This window comes from Centruroides vittatus, unplaced genomic scaffold, assembly GCF_030686945.1.
Source record: "Centruroides vittatus isolate TY-2023 unplaced genomic scaffold, ASM3068694v2 contig_990, whole genome shotgun sequence".
NCBI lineage: Eukaryota > Metazoa > Arthropoda > Arachnida > Scorpiones > Buthidae > Centruroides > Centruroides vittatus.
The window spans coordinates 697,627-720,892 of NW_027122659.1; the positions used below are offsets into that span (position 1 = coordinate 697,627).

A 23,266-nucleotide genomic window follows, 5' to 3' on the forward strand; every position below is an offset into this window, starting at 1 on the left:
GTAAAGGTTGAAAATGTCTGTTCTTCAATAAATGTTTTTATTTTACTCACTGTATTTTGGGTTTGGTTGTCACATTATACATTTAGTTCAAGATAGGGCTTATACATTGTCTACTGTACAGTGCATAATGTGAGTTTGGGCTATTGTTGCCCAAAATCACAAGTGATTGTCATAATTGCCATGCTTAGCTATTATCCTAAGTTTCTCATTGACATGGCGTTTTGCAGACATAATGGGTATATTGTAAAACACAAGAAGATACAAGATGGTTTATATTTAAAAAAGTCTCAAGAAGGATCATTAATGCAACAGTAGAGCAGCTTGAATTTCAAATTCTAATCATTTTCCTATGCTTCTGCTTCACTCACATCAGCCATCGTATGTGTGAAATACATAATGTGTGAAATACATAATGTGTTTTATCTTATGTTAAAACATCATAAGTCAAGGAGCATCTATATTTTAAATAACACATTTTATATTTTATTAACGTACAAAAATGAATTTGAAAGAATTGTTTCATTTAGAATTTTAATGTAAAACTGTTTTCCCATGCTATTAAATAATGAAAAAAATATATTGTCAATTAATTCAAATTGAATTCATTGTTGTTACTAATTGTCATATCATATCTTAAACTAAAAAATGCAAAAATTTAAGTTAAATTAGTGATAAATGTGTTTTGGTAGAAATTTTACAGTCGAGAATGTCATAAAATCCTTGTTTTCAATGTAAATATTAAAAAAAGATTGTGTTTATATGCTTTGGGATTTCCACTACTATTAATTCAGTTCATACTTAAAAATTATAATTTTATATTATAGTTTTAACTGATATTTATTTAATTCTAAGATGATGTGGGTTGTAAGATGCATTATTAATTTAAATTTGAAGTGCACAAAAAGTTTTTCATTAATTTACAATAGCATAAATTTATAAATACACTGTTAGAAAAAATTTGCAACACTGAAGGATAATGTAAATGTAGATATGGATACAGTGTATTCGTGCTGGAGGATGGTAGATATTTTGATTAGATTTCAAGGCTCTCAGCCATCATGTGATTTTGAACCAGTGCTATGTATGGTACTGCACAAGGAGGTTTAGTGTAAGTCGGGTGGCAAACCTATGGCATGTGTATCCAAAGTGACACGTAAGGAGAAATTTTCTGGTACCTAACATATCATATGATTTTGATTTATCATCTATCTTCTTCAGCCTTTTTACACTTATTCTAATTAAAGTATATTTGTTTAATTTATTGAAATATCATTATTCAAAGTCTAATACTTTGGTATGCAAAAACATCTTTAAAGCTATGTATGCTTGCTATATGGCACACGGCTAAAAAAAGGTTTGCCATCCCTGGTTAGGTTAACTTTCATGTAATAGTGAAATTCAAGCAGTTCCAGTAATATTGAAGTGATCAGATTTTACCAGATGATGATATGGTCTAATGTAACGTTGTTTAATGGCAGAACACATTGAATTCCATGTTTTTGCAAGGGATGCCATTACTGCAAGAAGAAACAAAGATGAGTTTTTGGAACTTCTTGTAAGACTTCTGAGGTGTTGTGGGAGCAGATTTCATTTTAGTGGACAATAGTTTCTATACATAGTGTATATGGTTGCACTCATCAATAATTTTCTTGTCAGTAAAGATAACTGTTGCATGGTATGACCAGCAGGATCTCCAAACCTAATTCCCAGAGAACATGTAGAAAGGTGAGTTGCATCCTGTCATTCTCCATCAAGAATATTGAGGAACCTCAAGATGCTCTTGTTCAAGAATGGACTTTAGCTGCTAAACAATGTTATAACTAGTCTGATAAATTGCTGTGCAGCATGTGTACAGAAGGAACAATATGCCATATTAATCATATTTTGTGCAAAAAGTTTTACAGCTGTTTAGTGCACTTCCTTGTTGTTTTTATTTTGATTTAATTTAGTTTAAATTTTTGATTTTCAATCATTTTGTTGCATAAAAACTACAATATTCTTTGTAATACAAAAACTACATGCAAAATTTCATGTTTTTTTCTAATCAGTAGTTCTTGAGCCAAGTTAATGATAGGCCAAATTAATGATTGTTTATTTTTTGGATATGAGTAAGTTTTTCAAATTTCTGACATTTTGTAACCTTCAGGAATCAAGAACGAGAAATTGTATTTCTCAAGAATTCTTGAAATAATCTTTTATATTTAATTTTTGTTGATCATCTGTAATAATGGACATATAACAGTAAATGTTAATAAACAGAAAAGCCATAGAGAAGATGGGACAACCAGGTTTTCTCAAAATATAAACAATGTAATTAATGCAAACTTATTTAATCAAATCTTATAGTATACAGTGAGTTTTTATACCACTGGCCATTAAAATTGCTACACCAGGAAAGAAAGCAAATAGCAGAATCATACTTATTTTACACATATGGTATAATGAAAGGAAGACATGATCAAATTGATAGGTAATCTTGAGGTACAGAGCACCCAGCATGTTGTACCTTTCTTGCAAATTCACATTTGTTGCATGCAGCTTCATGGTGTAGCAATTTTAATGGCCAGCTGTATATCTATATCACACTAATTCATATGGACTAATTCACATAGTCAACAAGCAAAGTACAGAAGGATAAGATACACAAAAGTTCCTTTGGTATTTCTAATCTGGCTTCATCAAGTTGGTCAGACACTGAAGAAAAATCATTTGAATGCTGTTGAAGTAGTGTGTATGAGTCCATTCATAACTGCGTTTCATGAACAAGAATTTTATTGTTGGGCCCTTTGACTGATAAATAGAAGCAAGTATGTTTCAAGCCGCCTTGCTGTTACATGTCTTTTAATATGATAAGTTTCTTCTGGTTTAATACTTATGTGAGATAAGCAGGGGGCCACAGGGCCAATCCCTAATGACCACTTAATCTGCACGAATCGGTAAGATCTGACATCGGTGTCGTCAAATGGCTAAAGGGGGTAAAAATCGAGTGTGGAGGTCGTGAGCAAGCTGAGAGGTGTCCGTTTTTTGATGTGATAGACAGGTTGACAGGTTTTACAAATAAACAAGGCATTTATTGAGTACTAAATCTACTTTACAGGAGGATATACAACTAAATTAAGATTAAATGCGGTTTGATAGAGCGATTTACAAAAAGGCAGCGACAAATCTATCGCTATTCTATGCCTCAGGTCCAATTTCTATGTCTCACAGAGAGAGTTCACAGTTTGAGCTAATAAATACCTCTCAGATAAGTTGGAAAGCTGCATGTGATGAACAATCTTGCTATGGAGGTGGCTTAAGTCCTGGATGTCTTACCCTTTTATACACTTACAAGTTAGTGTGAGAAAGGAGTCACATGATCGTCCAATGTTTTCATTTCAAGTTGCAGGTGCGCAATGACTTGCATGTTTGCCTGGTTGTTTCGTAACAAAGTGCTATTTTTCACATCTGATTGTTGACTTTAGATGTGACATCCAATCCAATTCTTTGCGAGGAGAGTTTTTATATCGGGGATGTTTACATTAACTTGGGAAAACTGTTTTAACCATTTCCAACCTTATAAAAAACTGGGCCTGTAAACCGTTGGGCTCACACTTAAGATGATGCTTGTGAGTGCTTTCTGATCAGCTTTGATCCAAGTGTTAGTTTGCTGTTGCATCAGCCCAGACTTTTTCCTCTGGGATCAGCTGTGGTAGCATTCATGCTTAGAGTCCCACAAATCACTATGCATTAAAATCATTTGCATGTGGAGACACTAGGTTTCATAATTGTATGTGAACAGCTTTTCAGTCTGGTACACTGCTATTTATATACTTTCTTATTATGTTTATTTGTATGTAATAATAAAAATACATATATACAGAGTCTTGCATTTTTTTCAGTAATGTTTTTTCTTGTTGTGTGGTGTTAAAGAATCTGTCTAATTTTGATTGCTTTTTTCACTTCTTCAGGATTTTTCAAAAGTAATTAATAGCTCAATCTTCCTTACACACCGGTGATTCAACCAAAAAAATACACTTACGTAAAGCCAGATAACCGGAGTGGTTAGTATTCGGGTCGCAAACGTTTTCATAGCCTCTTCTAGGCTCTTCTTCAGGCTTAGTAGTAATAAATTCGAATATATTCCTTTTTGAAAGAATCGAGTTTCGAATTCCGTCACGTGAAAACGTTCCAACATATTTTTAAACGAAACAGTCGCCGTTCTGTGTAGCGCGCATGCGCCTCTAAGCGGCGATGATGCTAACGTTTAAAAATTATCTTCCAGCAGGAACTGCCACGCTGCTGAAAGGGCCAACTCGTCTTTAAAATTGATGCACGTGGTGTTACATCCTGCTCTGTATATTTCCATAGCTTCCAATAATTTGAGATGTTCCGGGTGGTTAGTGGAGAGGATAATGCGAGCTGCGGTAAAGTCCGCCGTGACTTCTTGATCGGAGGCATATGTTGAGAGAGCTGTTGTGAGCCTTTTGTGTGCTATGTCCGCCTTATGTTCTTTAATCCTTATCCCCATTGTACGTTTGGTGGAGCCAATGTAGACCATATCTCTGTCAAATCTGTGGTCTCTGAGAGGGATGGTGTATAAACGTCTGACCACCATTTCGTACAGATCCCCAAGACCGGGCTCCCCATAGGAACACCCTTATTTTGCATGTAAATACTCCCATTGAATTGAAAAACCGAGCTGTAACAAATCAACGTTTGGAAAACAGCACTCTTCCTACCTTCCTTCCCGACATACTGCTCTATAAACGATACATTGATGACGTCATCATCTTGTGGAAGACGGAACCGAATATAGATCAATTTATTAAAGCGATGAACAAAAATCCGTACGGTCTGGTAATTGAGGTGGAGCAGCATAGTAACTCTAAAATCCATTTCTTAGATATAGATATCGCTTTGGAAGGGCCAAACATACACACTTCGGTGTATCGCAAAACTGATACTGCCTCCATGTATATTCCGATAGGATCCTGTGACCCATTTCAGTATAAAATAGCGGCCTTTAGAGCATTGGTTAGGAGGGCCTTTACGCACTCCTCCTCTCACCAGGCACTAAATCAGGAGATCAAACGTATAAACGAAATAGCGGTAGAACACGGATACACCAACCTGATAAGGGGACTATGTAGAAAGTACAGAAACAGCCAGAAACAGTGTAACAATCAGACAGAAAGGCGCTTAAATATTCAAGAAAACAATACTGAAAGGATCCCTATCACTTTTAACCCACGATTAAAATCGATATATGCTACGATATCCAAAAAACGTCAAGTCCATATAGCCTACAGAAGATGCCAGACCATTTTCCAAATACTCCGTAACGGAAAAGATCCTCCGAACCCAATCAGACTACCGGGAATATACACCATCCCCCTCAGAGACCACAGATTTGACAGAGATATGGTCTACATTGGCTCCACCAAACGTACAATGGGGATAAGGATTAAAGAACATAAGGCGGACATAGCACACAAAAGGCACATAGCACCAAAAGGCTCACAACAGCTCTCTCAACATATGCCTCCGATCAAGAAGTCACGGCGGACTTTACCGCAGCTCGCATTATCCTCTCCACTAACCACCCGGAACATCTCAAATTATTGGAAGCTATGGAAATATACAGAGCAGGATGTAACACCACGTGCATCAATTTTAAAGACGAGTTGGCCCTTTCAGCAGCGTGGCAGTTCCTGCTGGAAGATAATTTTTAAACGTTAGCATCATCGCCGCTTAGAGGCGCATGCGCGCTACACAGAACGGCGACCGTTTCGTTTAAAAATATGTTGGAACGTTTTCACGTGACGGAATTCGAAACTCGGTTCTTTCAAAAAGGAATATATTCGAATTTATTACTACTAAGCCTGAAGAAGAGCCTAGAAGAGGCTACGAAAACGTTTGCGACCAGAATACTAACCACTCCGGTTATCTGGCTTTACGTAAGTGTATTTTTTTGGTAATTAATAGCATTGTCGTTGTAGAAATCTCCAAGCCTGTTAACCTAAACCTGGTTTGGATGTCATTCTAAGACCGTTGTTCTGATATCCTCTGATTTCTTCAAAAGATCTTTAATAGCAGATGTCTGTATTGGTCCTCTTTTTTAGAAGAAGATGCATTTTGCTGAGTTTCTTCTGTTGTCAGATCAGTTTCAGGTTTCATTATGAACTCTTAAATTTCTCTGTTTTTTAGATGTGATTTTTGTTACTGGTTTAGCTGCTTGAGTCTTCTTGATTATATCTTTCTTAGAAAGATTGTGCCTACTGTAGGTCTGTTCAAGCCACACTGACTGCCTAGCAACATCAGACATCTTTTGTCCACTCTCTATCTTTGCTATTATACACTCACCTTTTGAAAATAAAAACTGACACAAAACTTAATGAGTGTCTGCCCGACAGTCTTGTGAAGAGTATAAAAAATTTTTTGTCAGAATGGTAAACGAAAAACTAGAATTACAAGGAAAAGTTTCAAAGTTTGGAGGGATAGCCTACTATCCAATCAGTATCAAGTTGGGCGTTGATGTTGATGTCTCTTGTGATCTGAAAGGTTTTGAATTATCACCTGGAGACAAGGGAAGACCAATTGGTATTCACTATTTTACATCTCTTCCTCTTGTGTTTGTTCTGTCATATGTTCATTATCCGAACATGTGTTTGTTGTCCAAACGTAAAAATCTTTTGCGAAAGTGTTCGTTGTCCGATTTGTTTGCAGTCCAAACTGTTCGTTAATCTATCACCCACTGTAGTACCAAATCCAGTAATCTAACCTGCTGTAGTTCAACACTTGCTGGTCTTATATATTTCAGATTACAGAGACTCTATTGTACTTACAAAGCAGGGGCATACCCATGGGTAGCTCCCTCTCAGGGACATTGTGTGAAATGATGTTAAGGAAACTTGAGAATGAGATCTTACCTTGCCTTTGAGATCTAATTATTGTACATAACAGTTATGTTGACATTTTGAGTGGCAATGCAAACCAGATCTTGAAGGTGTTCTCCGATGCTTCAATTATAACACCTACGGCTTTTCCTTTCAGGTTGAACAAGAAAGCTATGAACAGGTGTATTTCTTCGCTATACATATCATCTTGAAAGATTAGGCACCTCACTACAAAAGTCTGTTGTAAGGAAACATATTCTCTATTCTTCATTCCAAACTGTTCACATGATCTGTACCAATACAAGATCTCACTCTTTCAGTTTTGGACTTTTAATCTCTGGTTAGATGGGCTTTCATGCACTGTACATCAGCACAAGATACAAATTTGAAGTTTGTTACATCACAGCTACTTGGTGCCCTTCATTAACAAACTCATACATCAACATTGCCATCCTGGTAACAGATGCAATGTGAAGACAAGTTCATAGCTATTACATACAAGTACTAGCTTACATCTATCATGAAATTGCTGGAGCTGATAACATCAGAAGGCCTATGGAAGAAGCCCACAGTTTTTTCATTAATTAGGAATGACAAAAGCTTGTGGAAGAACCTTTTTCTAAGTGAGAAAGGAAGAAATTATCACAAAGGCGTTAATTATGTATAAATATCACTATATTTGTTATTAGTTTCACTATATTTGTTTATTAGTTTTGTTGAAACCGTGTCTTCTATTTCTTGTTTTGTTTGATGTCACAACTTGGTGAATTTAAAGACACTTGGCAAAATTCATCGATATTTATTTCATAAACTTTACAGAAACGCATTTCGGGCTTTCACCCTTTGTCAGTGTGTTACGTAATGAACATGTGTTGCATCTAAAGGACATCTGTCCATCACCTTCTACACAAAGTCTTACACCCAGAATGCTGCACACAGCCATGCCTACAATTGTATAAATATATTTTTTAAGATTTTTTATTTTAGTAGTTGTAACCAGCTTTTATGGATTTCGATGCTAAGGTTCTTGTTAATATTATTTTTGTCGATCATTATTTTGTAGCTTTCTTTAAATTTTCTTTTGTACCAATTTTTTATATAAGGTATAATAAGGTGTCATCCTTAGGCAGACACAATCTCAAATAAAATTTTTCGAACAAAGATTTTGAATTAAAACTAACGGCATTAGTCCTTTAGAACAAACTAAACTAGAACATCTAAACGAAAAGAATTTAAATTGACACACGAGTGATGACAATGCGCATGTGCCGTAATGTGTTGAATTGGTGCTGAGAGCAGAGCTAGAGATGATGTTTTAATCTTTTATACAAGCTGACACACATTGCAGGCAACTGAAACTTGGGGGAGTTACACAGATTTAATAGTAGGATAACGAGGGCCTCCCAAACATACACCAGGCTTCTCTGATCACAATACCTGAGCATTGCCACATGGTCCCACAGCGGGGTGTGTTCACCATCCTAGCTAGTTCGGTGTCACACCTGCCTGCCTTGATGGAATGTTGGTGTTCGAAGATGCAGCAAGATAACATTCTAGTTGTTGCTCCTACATAGTAGGTGCGAATGCCAGATGTGTTTTCTAATGGGCTAGAGCAGGGATGTCAAACTCAAACTACTAAAGTGCCAATTTTTTGTCTGGAGTTTGACAGCGGGCCAGATATTTTTAGTTTTTGTAGACAAAAATTTTCTAAAAAGTAGCCCAAAAGTAGCCAACTCAAAAAACTCTTTTTTTAATAACCCAAGATTTGACAATAAATTTAAAAAAAAAAAACACCATTTGTACTTTTCCAGCAATAACTTTAATCACAGAACAAACATTTTCAGCCGATTTACAAGCCCGAAGCAGGTCTGTAAGCTGATCTGAAAATAAGGATTGCAAAACTCAGAGTACAAGGATAAACTGTAATTTACTAATATTTTGAAAGCACTCATTTTATATGCAAAATAGTGTGAATTTATGTAATAAATGGTCTTACGAAGATGGACTTTAATTTGAAATTCATAAGATGAAATAGAGAAAACATAATGTAAACAAAAAATTAAACATAAAAATAAATCAAATAAAATAAATGACTCTAAGTAATATGAATAAAAATATATATATATATATATATTATAATAATAATAATATAACTAAATAAAGATAGAAAACTCGCCCAGTGTTGATTAAGAAAATGCCACTTCATTGTGTCAGTATACCAAATATAAATAACAACACGGTTTCGATTGTACCAAAAAAATAATAATAATAATTATTGAGTTCAATAATTTCACTTATTAAGTATTATTTGTTTAAGTACAAAATATATTTTTTTTTGGTATCAAGATATTAAAATATAAACAAATAGCATTATTGAATTTATGTTGCAGGCCGCAAGTAATTGTCTCGCAGGCCATGACTGGCCTGCGGTATCAACACTGGGGTGGGACTTACCGCCGGGGAGCCGCTGCTGGGGGCTTCCACTGCACACTGGACTGATTAATGTCTCTATCTTCAACGGTTAACCACGAGTTGCGGTATTATTGTATATAGTTGTTCATCACGAATATTTTGTTTATGTATATTTTTTTGTTTTTGTTCTTTTAATTTAAAAAAAAAAAAAATTATTATTATAAACTCTCTAAAGCCTCTGGGATGGCCCTGTCTTCATCGGCCATTTCTGGTGGAAAAAAAAAAAATTTTGTATATACTCAAATCATTGTAAATTCTCATTATAAATAACATATTTTTATTAAAATTTCATTGTATATACTCATCATCTCAGCATGTATAAATTATTAATCATCACCTTTCATCTTCAATTCAGTCCCTAATTCTACCCATATCTATTTTATTGCCTGACATCAAATTAAATCGAGTGTTTCTCCCACACGAAATGTTCCTTCATTAGTAGTGTGGTTTGTAAAAATAAATAAAACAACTAACGAATAGAAAAATAATTGACTTTAACAAAGGTGTTCTTTTGACTCCATTGTTCCTACCCCCACTATCCTTACTCTCCTTGTCTCCTCTACCTCACTATTGCTGTATTGCCTCTGTCGCATTCCGCCCATTTCACTTAGGCAAGAGAAACACTGGGTCTTCTCTTTCATCTGAGTGAGTGTTGGGGTTTGCGGTTCTCGCCCCAAACCCACTCTTCTTATTTTTCGAAGTTATTGTTTTGCACAGGTGGACTTTCTTGTCTATCGCGTTGGTCTTTTTGGCTAGTAACTTCGATCCCAATATGAGTTTCTCTCTGTTGATCAGCAGAAATAATTCTGCTATGGGGTAGCCGTCTGTTGTCAACATAATCCGTTCTTACTTGCCTTCTATAGCCTTCTTCCTTTTGTGAGTGCCCAGTATCGTGGCATTAGCAAGCCACAGTACCTATACTCTGCTGCTATACTCCTAACCTTACGTTTGTTTCTTCTTTTAACCTAGCACTGAAGGCTTCTCTTCTAGCTCTCTGCTAGGTGATAATATATAAAAATTATCTTCACAGGTTGAGCTCATCACCCACTGCACAGGACTACACACCTGCTGGAGACTGTGTTGTGTGGGCCCTAATCTTGAAGCTTCTTTCACTTCTCTTCCTCTTCCTTGTGGTAGTTGTTTCCAGCATTTAGTAGTTTATTTTCCCTTGCTAGATTAAACTTCTGCATTGTTGGTTTTCCCTTTTTTTGCTGGCCGAGTGGAGTTTTTCCGGGTTTCCTCCACTCTCTGTCCCAAATGGGGGCCAGTCCCCTAAAGTCCTCCCGGAAGGCTACTGTAGTACCCTTACAGGGTGTAGTATTTTCCCCCTTTTATTAAATTCTTAATTCTCAATAGCTAATCCCGTTTTGCTGGAAATGACTATCATTGAATTGCTCACTGTTGCCTTCTTTTCTTCAGCAACTCTGAGTAACTCAGAAATTAAGGTTAGGTCTGATTATTTATAACACGCAAACTGCAACTTTTCAATCCATCTATCTTTCTTCTTCTCAAAGTAAACAGAAATGGTAAGTATATAGCATAACACTGAACATAACACTCAGAATAAAATATTGAAACACATAATTCACATTCAACCTTTTAAAAACCAGTAATAATAATTGGGAACAAACGTTTTCGACCGTTAACTCGGTCTTCATCAGGCTGGATATATAAGGCTGGACTGCGCACAACCTGCATCAATTCTAAAGATGCGTGTAACATTTCTCAAGCTTGGAAGTTTTGTTACGAAGGGGATGTTCCCCATAGCTCCATTTAGTGTACATCCCTATCCCTTCGTTTATATATAGAATGTAATTACGTTGTGTTTTTTTGACACACGTATTGTGCATGTCAACAACACGTAACACGAACGCGCAACGGTTCTATTCGAAAATTTGAATACGTTCTGAAACAGTTTTGAATTTCAATAGTTAGAACCTGATGAAGACCGAGTTAACGGTCGAAAACGTTTGTTCCCAATTATTATTACTGGTTTTTAAAAGGTTGAATGTGAATTATTTGCTTACACCAGTATGGAAGTTGAACCTTTATTGAAACACAGCACTAAACACGTAAACTTATGAGCCCTCACAAGGGACTAGTATTTTTATGAGCCCTCCATGGGACAGTATGAACCCTCTCTGGGACACATTACTAACAACGCAGACACTCTTGTATACTTACCAGTTCTTGGCCTTTTTTGCTCTCAGAGCGGTAAAGGGCCTAAAACCACAAAAAAAAAAAAAAAAAAGGCCATGACTGGTCTGTGGGCTGTATCTTTGACATGCCTGGGTTAGAGTATACCCAGACTTCTCTAGTATGGAGGCAGCATCCCTGTCATTTGCATACAAGCCTTCTGAGATTTGGTCGTGGGGTGACCAGTAGAAATAACACGTATTGTCTAAAACTGCGGGCAGTGATGCGGCCACAGAACAGTACTGATGGACAGACTAGTGTGCATTCCTTTGGGATGTGTAAAGGGGTGGTGGGAAAAAGAGATCTTTTAACCCTGTTCAAGATGTGCTTATATTTGGAATTGGTATAACCTGCTGTATTTACTGCTGAGCAAATGGCAGTAAGTTCAATATTGGTAGTGGTTTGCATGGAAGGCAACAGAAATGCCCTTTCAATTAAAGGGGCTATATCTAAAAATGCAAGTTTTTCCCCATTTTCTTTTTCAGGTAATGTCGATAGAGGAATAAACATTTGTTAGGAAGTGTTTGAGGACAAAGAAATCCTCCTCCATGTCTTGCCATGGTAAGAGAATGTTGTCTACGTATCTCAGATATATTACTGGGTGTGCTATCATGAGGGTAAAACTAAAAACCCTTTGCTCAACATGCCTCATGAGCAATTCTGTTAGTATGGCAGACAGTGGTGAGCCCATTGGAACCCCTGTTTTTGCAGGTATATTTTCCCATTGAACCAAAAATAATTGTGTTTGGTAACAAAAAGTAAAGCCTCACATATCTCTAAGACTTGCTGTGATGAAAAACATGCCTTGATGAGTAGAGTATTGTCAAGCATAACAGCCTCAAACTGAGGTACGGAGGGTATGAGCAACAACATATACATATACACCATCCCTATCTTTGACCCTAGAGTCAACTGAACCTTAGTGTACGTTGGAACGGCTGCAAGGGGTCTCACAGTCAGAATCAAAGAGCATAAGTACAGCATTAGAAAAAACTTTCTAACATGGCACTTGTGGCCTCACAGATGATGTATGTGTCAAATTCAGTCTAGCATGACTGCTATATCAGATAGCAGATTATTTTAATATAATACTCCTCCATTCTAGAAAATACTTCTGAAATATCACTAAAGAGGTATAAATATTAAAAACTGCATCATCTACAGTCTGTGCTCTCTTCTCTCACACACATATCTAACAGAAAAAGAAAAAAGAAAGTAATCTGATGATACATGATGCTTCTTGTCCCCTATAAAGTATCACAAGGAAAAAAAGACAGATTTCATATTGGATTACTTCAGTAGAATTATCATAATAATTCTCAAATAAAAAAATTTTTTTAAACTCAAACTTCAAAACTTTTTCTAATAATTAGGAGTAAAAGACTCCAAAAAAGTGAGATATTTATATATTTTTAGATGTACAATAATGATGAAAACAGTTGATGTACACCAGTTTTTAAATTAAGTGTAAAATCCAGCTTATTAGAAATTGAAAAAAATAAACCTGCTTTTTATCAAATAATACATTTGGGTAAATTTTGTATCATGAATTAAATATAAAATTGATTTTATACTTAATTTATTAACTATTTTACTTATAAACTAAACGATTTTAATATTTTGTTTATTTATTGAATTTACTTGATTTCTTGTTTAAATAGTGATATAAAATTAAAAATAAATTTAGTACTGTTATTAATAAATAAACTTTTTTTTTATCTAGGGATTGTCCTTTACAACCCTCATCAAGGATTTGTTATGTAAGATATGCAGACAAGACAAGTGTTGGAGTAGCTCAACATCTAACAAATACTGTTTTTATTGATAGAGCACTTATTGTTGTTCCAGTAGCTGATGGTAATTATAAATAAATATTTTCTTAATACAATGGTCTCCAAAAAGAAAATATTCTCTAACAGAAACTTAATATTTTAGCAAGATTCTTTGAAATTATAGAGAAAAATATATAAAATTCGTGGAAAAAATGATAACCAATTTTTTTTTTCATAATATTGTTAACTTAAAACATAAAGAAAATTGGAGCTGTTTGATTTTTTTTTATTTGGCTACAATTTGAAAAAATTGTAGACCTATAAATTCTCACTGTTGTCGTCCCTCCATTCGTCTTTCCTTAATCTCGAGAATGGAGTTAGGTAGATGAAAGACGAGGCTAGGTATGGAAACCTTAGGGGCAGGAGGTTCCAATTAACTATATACGAACTTCCGATGCAAACTGGAAGTCATGTTATTTCAATTTAAAAATTTTCTTCCAAAAGGTGTTGGACAGATGATTGGCATGACTCTATCATTAAAGGAAAAGTATGATGTACAGGAGCAAACCACTATTAATTTGTGGTGGAGAGCATATATTTTAAATTAAATAAATTAAAAATATGATTAAAAATGGCAGCCTGGCATTGTGACGAAGTCATAATAAAAAATTGCTCGTTATTAAAACAATATTCAATAATTATATAAGCTTTAAATGTTTTCTGATCAGAAAACTTTATAATGAAAAGATAAAAAAATAACTCATATATAATAAATACCATATTTTCGCATGTATAGGCTGCACTTCTTTATCGTAAATTTTTTTACCAAAATTAGGGTGCAGCTTATACTCAAGGTAATGAATTAAAGGAATTAGGTATATGTCAGGAAGCTGCTGTGCCATTGAAATTCAACACCTAGTCTTGAGCTTTATGTCATGCCATGAAACATCTTGTCTCACTGTAACCTCTTAAATTCACTTTCAGAAATTTTCATATTTTGGGAAATCATTCAGGGTTCAAACTGAATCATTTCAACAGACACAGAAAATGCATTTGCCTTAATTTCACGGATATATCAACAGATTTGCTCCCAGGTCAGGTTATTTTGCTCTCTTTCTGATAATATTGTAATATTTTCTTGAGAGTGTCCTTTGATTCCATTGCTGCATGTTTTTTTTCGTCTAACATCAAACTTTCTTCTTGCTTCTTGATTTCCATTCTCTTGTGCATAATGCACCACTTGCAACTTAAAATTCACTGTGTAACTCTATCTCACTCAACCCACGTTTAACACACACTGAGCAGGCACTCAACAATAAGCATTAACCATCCTTTTGGAATTTGTGATGTTGCCATATTTCTGTATATCTGCATATCTAACTCATCCTTTGGCCAAATTTTGAGATTTTTTATTTTTTTCAAATATATTGTATCAGAAACTGGGTGTGGCTTATACACTTGTGTGACCTATACACACACAAATACAATATAGGTATATAGTGATTGCAAATTTATAATCTAACTTAAATGTAAAAAGTGTATAGAAAATACAGGGTAATGTCAATGCTAGATTTAAGTGTATGTTTTCATATAAGCAATTTTTTAATTAAAAATATTATTTGTAATTATTTATGATTTTTAAATTAAGCTTCATAAATAAATAAACAAAACAGGACTTCTCAACAGGCTTGATATTGACCTTTTAGAAGTTGACATTGAATTGGGATCGATGATAAATTTGTCCTTTATTTTAATGTTTAATTTTATTTAAAATAATTAGAAATAAAAATATGCCAAATTTTGCTATTCTTGTAGTAGTACTCTTGCATAGGCTATATTCATTGTTTATCAGTTTCTATTCAACATCTTTCAAGTTAACTCCTAAAAGATCAGTATGATCATTTAATTAAAAGAGTGGGAATAACTGAGGAAGGGTGGAAATATTTTTAGAAACAATGATATGAATTAAAATGTTTGTTTTCAATCATAAAACTGTAATTGAATAACTAGCTATTTTCTTTTGAATACAGGTTAATTTAATTAAATTTTGAAAATGTTTGAATAGTTGAAAGTTTAATTATTTTTGAATTTAAAACTAGTAATGGGATGATACCAAAATTTCTCCTGATTATGAATCTGCCGAAAAGTCCTGATTATGATTCTTTTGAATACTTTCTAAAGTTTATTTTAGTTTAGAAAAATTAATGATTTACATTACAAGCACAGTACATTCATTAATTTAATAAACATCAAGCTTAATAATGGAAAGCAATTGGGAAATCCAGAATCAATCTTTCGAAAGAAATGCAAAAATTCTCCATTTCTATGTGGATACACATTATTGTGTACTACAAAATAAATTTGTAATCTTACTTTGGATAAAGTTAATATTGCAGCACTAACCCTGAAGAAATTATAGCTAATTCCCTTTTACTCAAAAAACTATCCCATTGTGTCATGTAGTGTCACCATCTTTGGAAACTGCTTTGTTGGCCAATGCGATGACCAGGGAGAGTAAATGAGACGATGCACTTTTTTCTCACTTTTTGCAACAGCATGTCTTGTAAATGATTGACTTCATTGTATTTAATACAATGAAGTTAAATCATGAAGTTTGGCAAATGATGCAATGAGCCGAACAAATATGATTGTCACGAGTTAACAGATTTTTGAATTAATTCACTCAAGCCATGAATATCTAGACCAACTCATCTTAAAAAATCAAATTTTAAAACTCAAATAGACATTAAACTTAAATATTTTTACTCAGAAACATGTGAATTGCATTTGAAAATTTAACATGTTACAGCATCATCTATGAATCGCAACGAAAACTTTCATAATTATAATGAGAAAGTCGTTTAAAACATAACCAATATTGAATACATCATTGGTAATTCTAAGATGCTTCATTAAAACAAGAACTTTAATATGTAAGAATATGCTTTATAAATAAAAATATAGCAATGGTCTGAAAAGAAAAAATGCATGCATCATATATAAATTTTTAATAGATGCTATTAAAATATTATGTGAATGTTTTTGTTTTAAAATAAACATTTATATTTACTGTATTTGTATGGTTTGTTAGTTTTTACTTTAGGTAGTCTTCAACAAATAAGTAAGTCATTATTATATATAATCAGTTAAATATTAGTTTTAAAGTTAATCAACAAATATATTCATTCAATAAATGCAATTATGGACATAGAAATTATGACAACTTTGTAATGAAAATTACAATAAGTTTAATATATGAGAATATAGTTCTTGTAAAATGTAAAATTAAGCTAATAAAATTGATTTAATTAAATTTCTGTAAATTTAAAGTTCAGCATACTAAGGTAGCTAAAAAACATTTTTTTTAAATTTTTTATTTTAAAAAAAGTAAGTAAATGAAAAGCATTTTAAGATGGTGTGAACATTCATGCTATGAGTCAATGCTTTTCTCATGCACAGTATACCTAGGTACTTGCCAGAATTCTGTGGCATCTCCACAAGTAAAAATTACAAAAAATAGTTACAAAGTACTAAGTACTGTACATACCAAAAAGCACCAATTTACTGTTTTTTTACTTGTAATAATATAAAAATATTTGAAATTAGTTTATAATCAATTTTCTTATTTCAATTTTATTTCTTAACAACTCTGAAACCAACCTGGACGAAGTATCACATACTCCTAGTGCAAAAAGCATGTGATTGGTGTCTCAACTTCCTGATTGTAGGTGCATGTGACAGCTACATCATCTACTTGTCACTTCACAAAAATTGAGATGGTGACTTTGACACACGACTTGCCAAATTTACATGTGCATATATTCTGGGAAATATGACTGCAAAGGTATGAGTTTGAAGCTTGTTAGAATTCCTCTTGTCATCTTGTCACAAACATCAGTACATAAGTGGCAACAAATATGTAAAAGGCAAATCATTGTCTCTCTTGAATCAAGATATATTTATCATATTCATGTGTAAATTCTGTGCTTTTCCGTCTCTTGGCAGCATTATACCTTGGAACATTTATCATCATCTCATGGCACATGGGCTGCGGATCTCTACTTTACATGATCACATGTTGATGAGATAAACCAATAAACACTATACCTTTCAGCACTTTTCCAGCTTACTTATTCCTTTTGACTAATGCTTTCAGCTTCTTTTATAGGCCTTCTTCGAGTCTGTCAGAAATTCACTATTTGAGTGTTCTAGTTTGGAATGTCTGCAAATGCAATAACGAAAACACATCTTTAACTGATGAACATGCACATTTTACTGATGTATGTTTAATTAAAAATGCTCAGTGATGTCATTCACAAAAATGACCCAGTTTTAGTTACAAAATGCCTATATCCTGTTTGTTTTTATCATGGGCAGGACTAGCAATTGAATGTGACTTTAGACTTTATAGCAGTGTGAAGTTTTGTCATCGTCATTATATAGTATTATTGTGTAAAGACATTTTGAGCAAGTTAAGAGAGTGAGTTTAGATAGTAATACAGGATATCCTTATTAATTCAAACTCTGATAGTTTGAAATTCCATTAGTTCGTAACTGTACTTTTGTCCCAGCCAGAGAAATAGGGATTTACTTGTTAAAGAATTTGGTTAGTTTGAAATAAGCTGTTATTTAGTCTGATTTCATACAACAGTTGTAGCTTTATTATAATGTATTGGGTTTTTATAAAGATGTTTATATTTGCTGGAAGTTTTGTGGAGCTGGATCATGCAGTTAAGAGTTCATCTTATCAGTTCTAAATTGCATTATTACCACTGTGAAAATCTCTTTATTTTAGACAAAGTAGAAAAAAATTACTTTAAAAACAGAGAAAAGCTGACCAGTGTTCAAATAGCTTTATTTACAGTTGAAAAAACAAGAGAAATCTTTAGTAAACAGTTTAAAAAATCATACAAAAAAGAAATGGCTTTAGTTGTAGAAAAAATACATCTGCAAAGATAAGAGCTCTTTAAATACATTGAAAAAAATCACATCAAGAAAAATAAAAGCTCTTTAATTACAGTTGAAAAATCATATCACAGAAAAAATAAGTTATCTTACCAGGATGAAGGCCTCTTTACTTTTACTTGTTTCTGCAGTCTAAACTGTTGTGACATTTCAGACTGCAGAAACATATTGACTTGTGTGCAGTCACATTGATTTGTTGGACACTTGGTGGACAGGAATGCTAAAAATCCTTGGGCTCCAGTTAAAGATTGACTCAATGACACTGCTCTTAGTGATATTTCATTGAACAGAATTGATTTCCAAAAGAAACAAAATTTCTCTTTAAGAATGGTAAACACACTTCTAGCTTACAACTACTTTAAAACTCCAAATCTGTCCCACGTTTATATTGGCCATTTTCCAGAGCCGAAATCACAGCTTTATATGTGTGAGTTTTGGCTCTGGAAAATGTTCATATTGGTTCTGAAAGTGGTTCGTGCAACCTCTGTCAATGTCTAGAATCGGAATGCAAATATTGTCTGGAACAAATGAACTCTGGAACATCCAAATCATGGGTCATCAGCCAACAACAACAATTCAGAAGAAAATCTTTTAATTTACAAGTACACTTGCAACTTTGACAAACACTTGTCACAGTACACACCTGCTAATTGGCAATTAATGTTTATCAGATAAATGTCAAATTATCAAGCTTACATCAAAGGAAAGGGAGGAAAATATAACATCTTAACAAAACCAATATTCAGGGAGTGTATTACAGAATGCTGGGATTCTTTGGACATTACAGTCAATCGACTATCTAATTTGTATCTGGCGCTACAATCACTACAGTGCATTAGCAAAACTTCCAACCTGAGCAAAACATCAGTAGTATGTACAGTGCCAACAACATTTGATGATCCCAGCATCATCTCAGTATTTTCTGGTTTTCATTTGACTGCACTGATATTTGAATATTTATTACACATTATATTTTTAGCACATACCTTTTTTTTTTTTTTTTTTTTTTTTTTTTAGATAAGTGCACCACTCCTATGGGAGTATAACACTAAGATACATAAAACAAGATAAATGATTCAGAGTAAACATAAAAATAGAAAGTTCTGCTTTCATTGAGGACTAAAAGTAATATTAGAAATTAGAAATTATGAAAAGTCTTTTCTTCCATATATTTTGAATATAACTGTAAAAGGTATCAAAAAGAGGCTTCTGTACAAGTTTATCCAGTGGGCATGGCCACCTGAAACCATGCATGAAGATTTCTAATTTCATTATGAGTCTATCTTGATCATAAATAGGACAATGGTAGATCATATGGTCAACAGTATCAAGGTTTCCTGTGGAACAAAAGCAAAAGGCAGTTTCTGCCCGGTTATACATCGCCAGGTAGCTCCTAAAATTACCATGCTCAGTAAGAAGTTGAGCAGTAGTAAACGACAGAAATCTAAGTGGTGAAGAGAGTCTGCTATCAACACTAGGGAAATACAGTCTGGTTATTTTACCCGTCTTACTGCTCACCCATTGCTGGTTCCACTTCTGCATAGCATTGGCACGGATATAATTTTTGAGGCTGTTGCGTGAGAGAGGAATGAGTGTATAGTCCAAGTCGGTGTCCTTTGCAGCTGACTTAGCCTCGAGGTCGGCTTTTTCATTTCCCATAATGCCAGTATGACCAGGAACAAAAATAAAAGTTATCCTATTGACATGATTTACAATATGATGCTGGATGTATGCGATTTTGTTGCTGTTGCAGTTGGGATTTAAGAGGGCCTTTAGGACAGACTGAGAGTCACTGAAGATGTTGAAAGAAAGAGTTTTGTTAGGAAGTGAGGTGGCCCACTGAACAGCCCGGTAGACAGCATCTTCCTCAGCTTGATAGATGGTGGTGTACGGGGGTACCTGTACCTTTTAACATATTTTGGGCAAAGTAAATCAGTTTGAAGATAAATGCAGACACTTGAGCCAACATGAAGGGAGCCTTTGGACCCATCTGTGTAGATGTTAATGTCAGCATGGACATCTAGGGTGGAAGCAGATGGCACCACGTGCACCCTGGGGATAACCCTGCTTACAGGGTGATGATCACAGTTGGTGGAGAAGTTGCAGTGTGGAAGCATGTGAATAGCCGTAGATAAGAGCAGAGACCGTTGTTGAACTTTGATGTTTGCGGTTCTGGTGTAATAGTGAAGAACTTTTTCTTCAATACAGAGAGGTAAAGGAAGGAGCTCTGCTAGAATCAGAGAGGCATTTGTAGAAACAGTCCTGCAGCACTTTGAAATTTTGATGGCAAACTGTCTTTGGAGAGAGAGTAATTTGCTTGCAATTGTAACTTTACTCGTTACATGTCCCCAGCTAGAAGCCGCATAAAGTATCATTGGTAGTATTGCCCCATTATACAGAGTTTTATAAGCTTTGTGATTTAGGCCCCAGGTGCATCTAGCACATTTTTGCAGCATGTAGTTTATTTTCTTGGCTTTAGCCAAGATATAATCAATGTGGTAACTATATGTAAGTTTAGTATCAAGGATTACTCCCAGGTACTTTTGCCGGTCTACCCATTCGATTGAGTCACTATCTAATAAAAGCTTGGGGTATGAAAATTTGTATTTGTTTGTGAAAAGCATAGCTTTGGTCTTGTAAGTACAGAACTGGAGTTTATTAAGATAGGCCCATTTGGAAGCTTTACTCAACATTTCGTTTAGCTTACTTTCCAAAAAAGCAGTGTCCCTATGCTGACACACAATGACGAGGTCGTCGGCATAGGCTTGCACACTTATTGCTTTGTCACATTTGGTTTTCAGAAAGGAATTGACCACTAGGTTCCATAAGAAAGGAGATAAAACACCACCTTGAGGGCAAGATTTTGTTAGGAGTTTACTAACAGAGTGATGATGATAAGACAGATTTATTTTCCTGTTAGTTAAAAAGGAGGAGACCAGCTTGACAAGATAGTTGGGACAGTCTAGTTGGGAGAGCTCGTTGATAATGCTTGGGTGCCAGCAGTTGTCGAAGGCACCTTTAATGTCCAAAAAGATAGCTGCGGTATAAACTTTGTTACTCAGTCCCTCTTCTATGAGTTGTGTCAAGGCATAGACAGCATCCTCAGCACTTCTGCTTTTCCTGAAGCCATACTGGTTTGGGTCGAGCCAGAGATGCTTATTAGCAAGCCACTCAAGACGGCCCAAAATCATTTTTTCAAAAACCTTGCCCATTACTGGAAGAAGGCTAATTGGTCTATACAGCTTGGAGGGGTCGGTATTTTCAGTTCTTGGTTTTTTGATAAGGATGACATTGGCAATTTTCCAGTGAGCAGGAAAGTAAGAAAGACTTAGGCAGGAGTTGTACAGACTGAGAAGAAAAGGTTCTAAAATGTTGAAACACTCCTGAAGCATTTTGGCATAGATCTCGTCACCTCCTGGAGCCTTATGAGGTCCCATGGAGAAAAGTGCTTTCTTGAGTTCAAAGGTGGAAAAGTAGTGATCTATTACGGTTGGGGCTGAATGCACACTTAGCCAATTTGTTCTGATGGATTTATGTTCAGAGGAGTCATCCGTGTAATTGTCACCAGGGAAGAGTTGTGCAGCCAGGGCTGATAAAGCAGAATTGATATCATAGCTATGCTGGGAGTTATCTATTTGTGCCAGAAGTGTATGATCCGTGTTGCTCCTGTTCAGAATCCTGTAAATGTTTTTCCATGGATCAATATTTCCCCTTGTATTGCAATAGTTTTGCCAAGATTTCAGCTTTTCTGATTTCATTTCTCTGATATATTTCTTTTTTGCTGTCCTGTATTCAATTTCTTGATTGACTCTCAATAGGGGATTTTTCTGTCTTTGAAATTTGCGCCTAAGAGAATTGACCTGTTTTCTCAGGGATGTTAATGTTGGGGTCCACCACGGCACAGCCTTCTTTAGGGGGACTTTTCTGGGAATGGCTTTTTCTGCTGCACTTTTCAGAATATCATTTAGCTTTGACACCCATTTGTCAATTTCCTCTTCAGTGTTAAGAGGGGTTTGTGTACTAAAATTATCCAGTTCTACTTGGATTAGATCCTGAAACATATGCCAGTTTGCCTTTCTCAAATTGAAGGAGTTACTTTTTGTGAGGCAAAGCCTGTGCTGCTGTTCAATGCAAAAGGAGATGGCTCTGTGATCAGAAAGCATTTCCTGGTCAATCAGAGACCAGCAAGTGATGTTTTTAGCCAGAGAGGAGCCAGTGATAGTTAAATCAATCCAGCTTTTGCCCAGGATGGAGTCATAAGTAGGTTCACTTGGCTCATTTATCACAGTAAAGACATGTCTATCTAGGAATTCTTCAAAAAGGGTACCCCTGCTATTTTCTATGATGTCATGCCATAGTGGATTACGGGCATTGGAGTCAACACCAATCAGTAGCCTATTTTTATCAATTGTTTTGTAGGCTTCCTCCAAAAAAGAGATAGCATCATTCAGAGGCAGGCTGGGATAGCAATAAACTGATGATAAGAACATAACAGTATCCAGAGTAATAGATATTACGGTGCAGAACTCATTACATAGCTGGGTAAGCTGCAGTATGGGGATATTTGGGTTGCATATAATAATGCAAGCTAGGGGATTAGGGACTGCTGCAGAGAGAATCTTGAAACCCCTAGGAAAGCCAACAATTTTAGAATTGTATACGTAGGGATCCTGTAAAAGAGCAATATCTATGTCGTTAACTATTAAGTAGTTTGCCAGATTACCTGTGACTGCTTTGGAGTGATTGACATTAAATTGGACAATTTTAATATGTTTCTTGGTATGTGGCCTCTCCATAGTCCGTATTTTCAATAAGTTTTGATTTTACTTTTAAATATACAGGACATTCTGGGTCAGTGGCTTTGTGAGAAATATTTTGAACATTCATTTTTAGTCGTTTAGCCCATCGGATACAATTGATGCACTTAATAACAGACGACTTGGTCTTTTCCATACAGGTTCTATAGCTGTGACCCTCTACACC

At 34.9% G+C, this 23,266-nt stretch overlaps 1 protein-coding gene across 4 annotated transcripts in view; it reads left to right on the plus strand.

The window, feature by feature from the left end:
- The window catches only part of Srp54 (splicing regulatory protein 54), an 88,226-nt gene that overhangs the window by 31,983 nt on the left and 32,977 nt on the right, over positions 1-23,266 (plus strand). For all 4 annotated transcript variants that reach the window (XM_067283544.1, XM_067283542.1, XM_067283545.1 and 1 more), the window contains one exon: positions 13,270-13,403. In XM_067283544.1, coding sequence (XP_067139645.1) covers positions 13,270-13,403 — 134 coding nt within the window. The remainder of the gene's footprint in view (positions 1-13,269; positions 13,404-23,266) is intronic.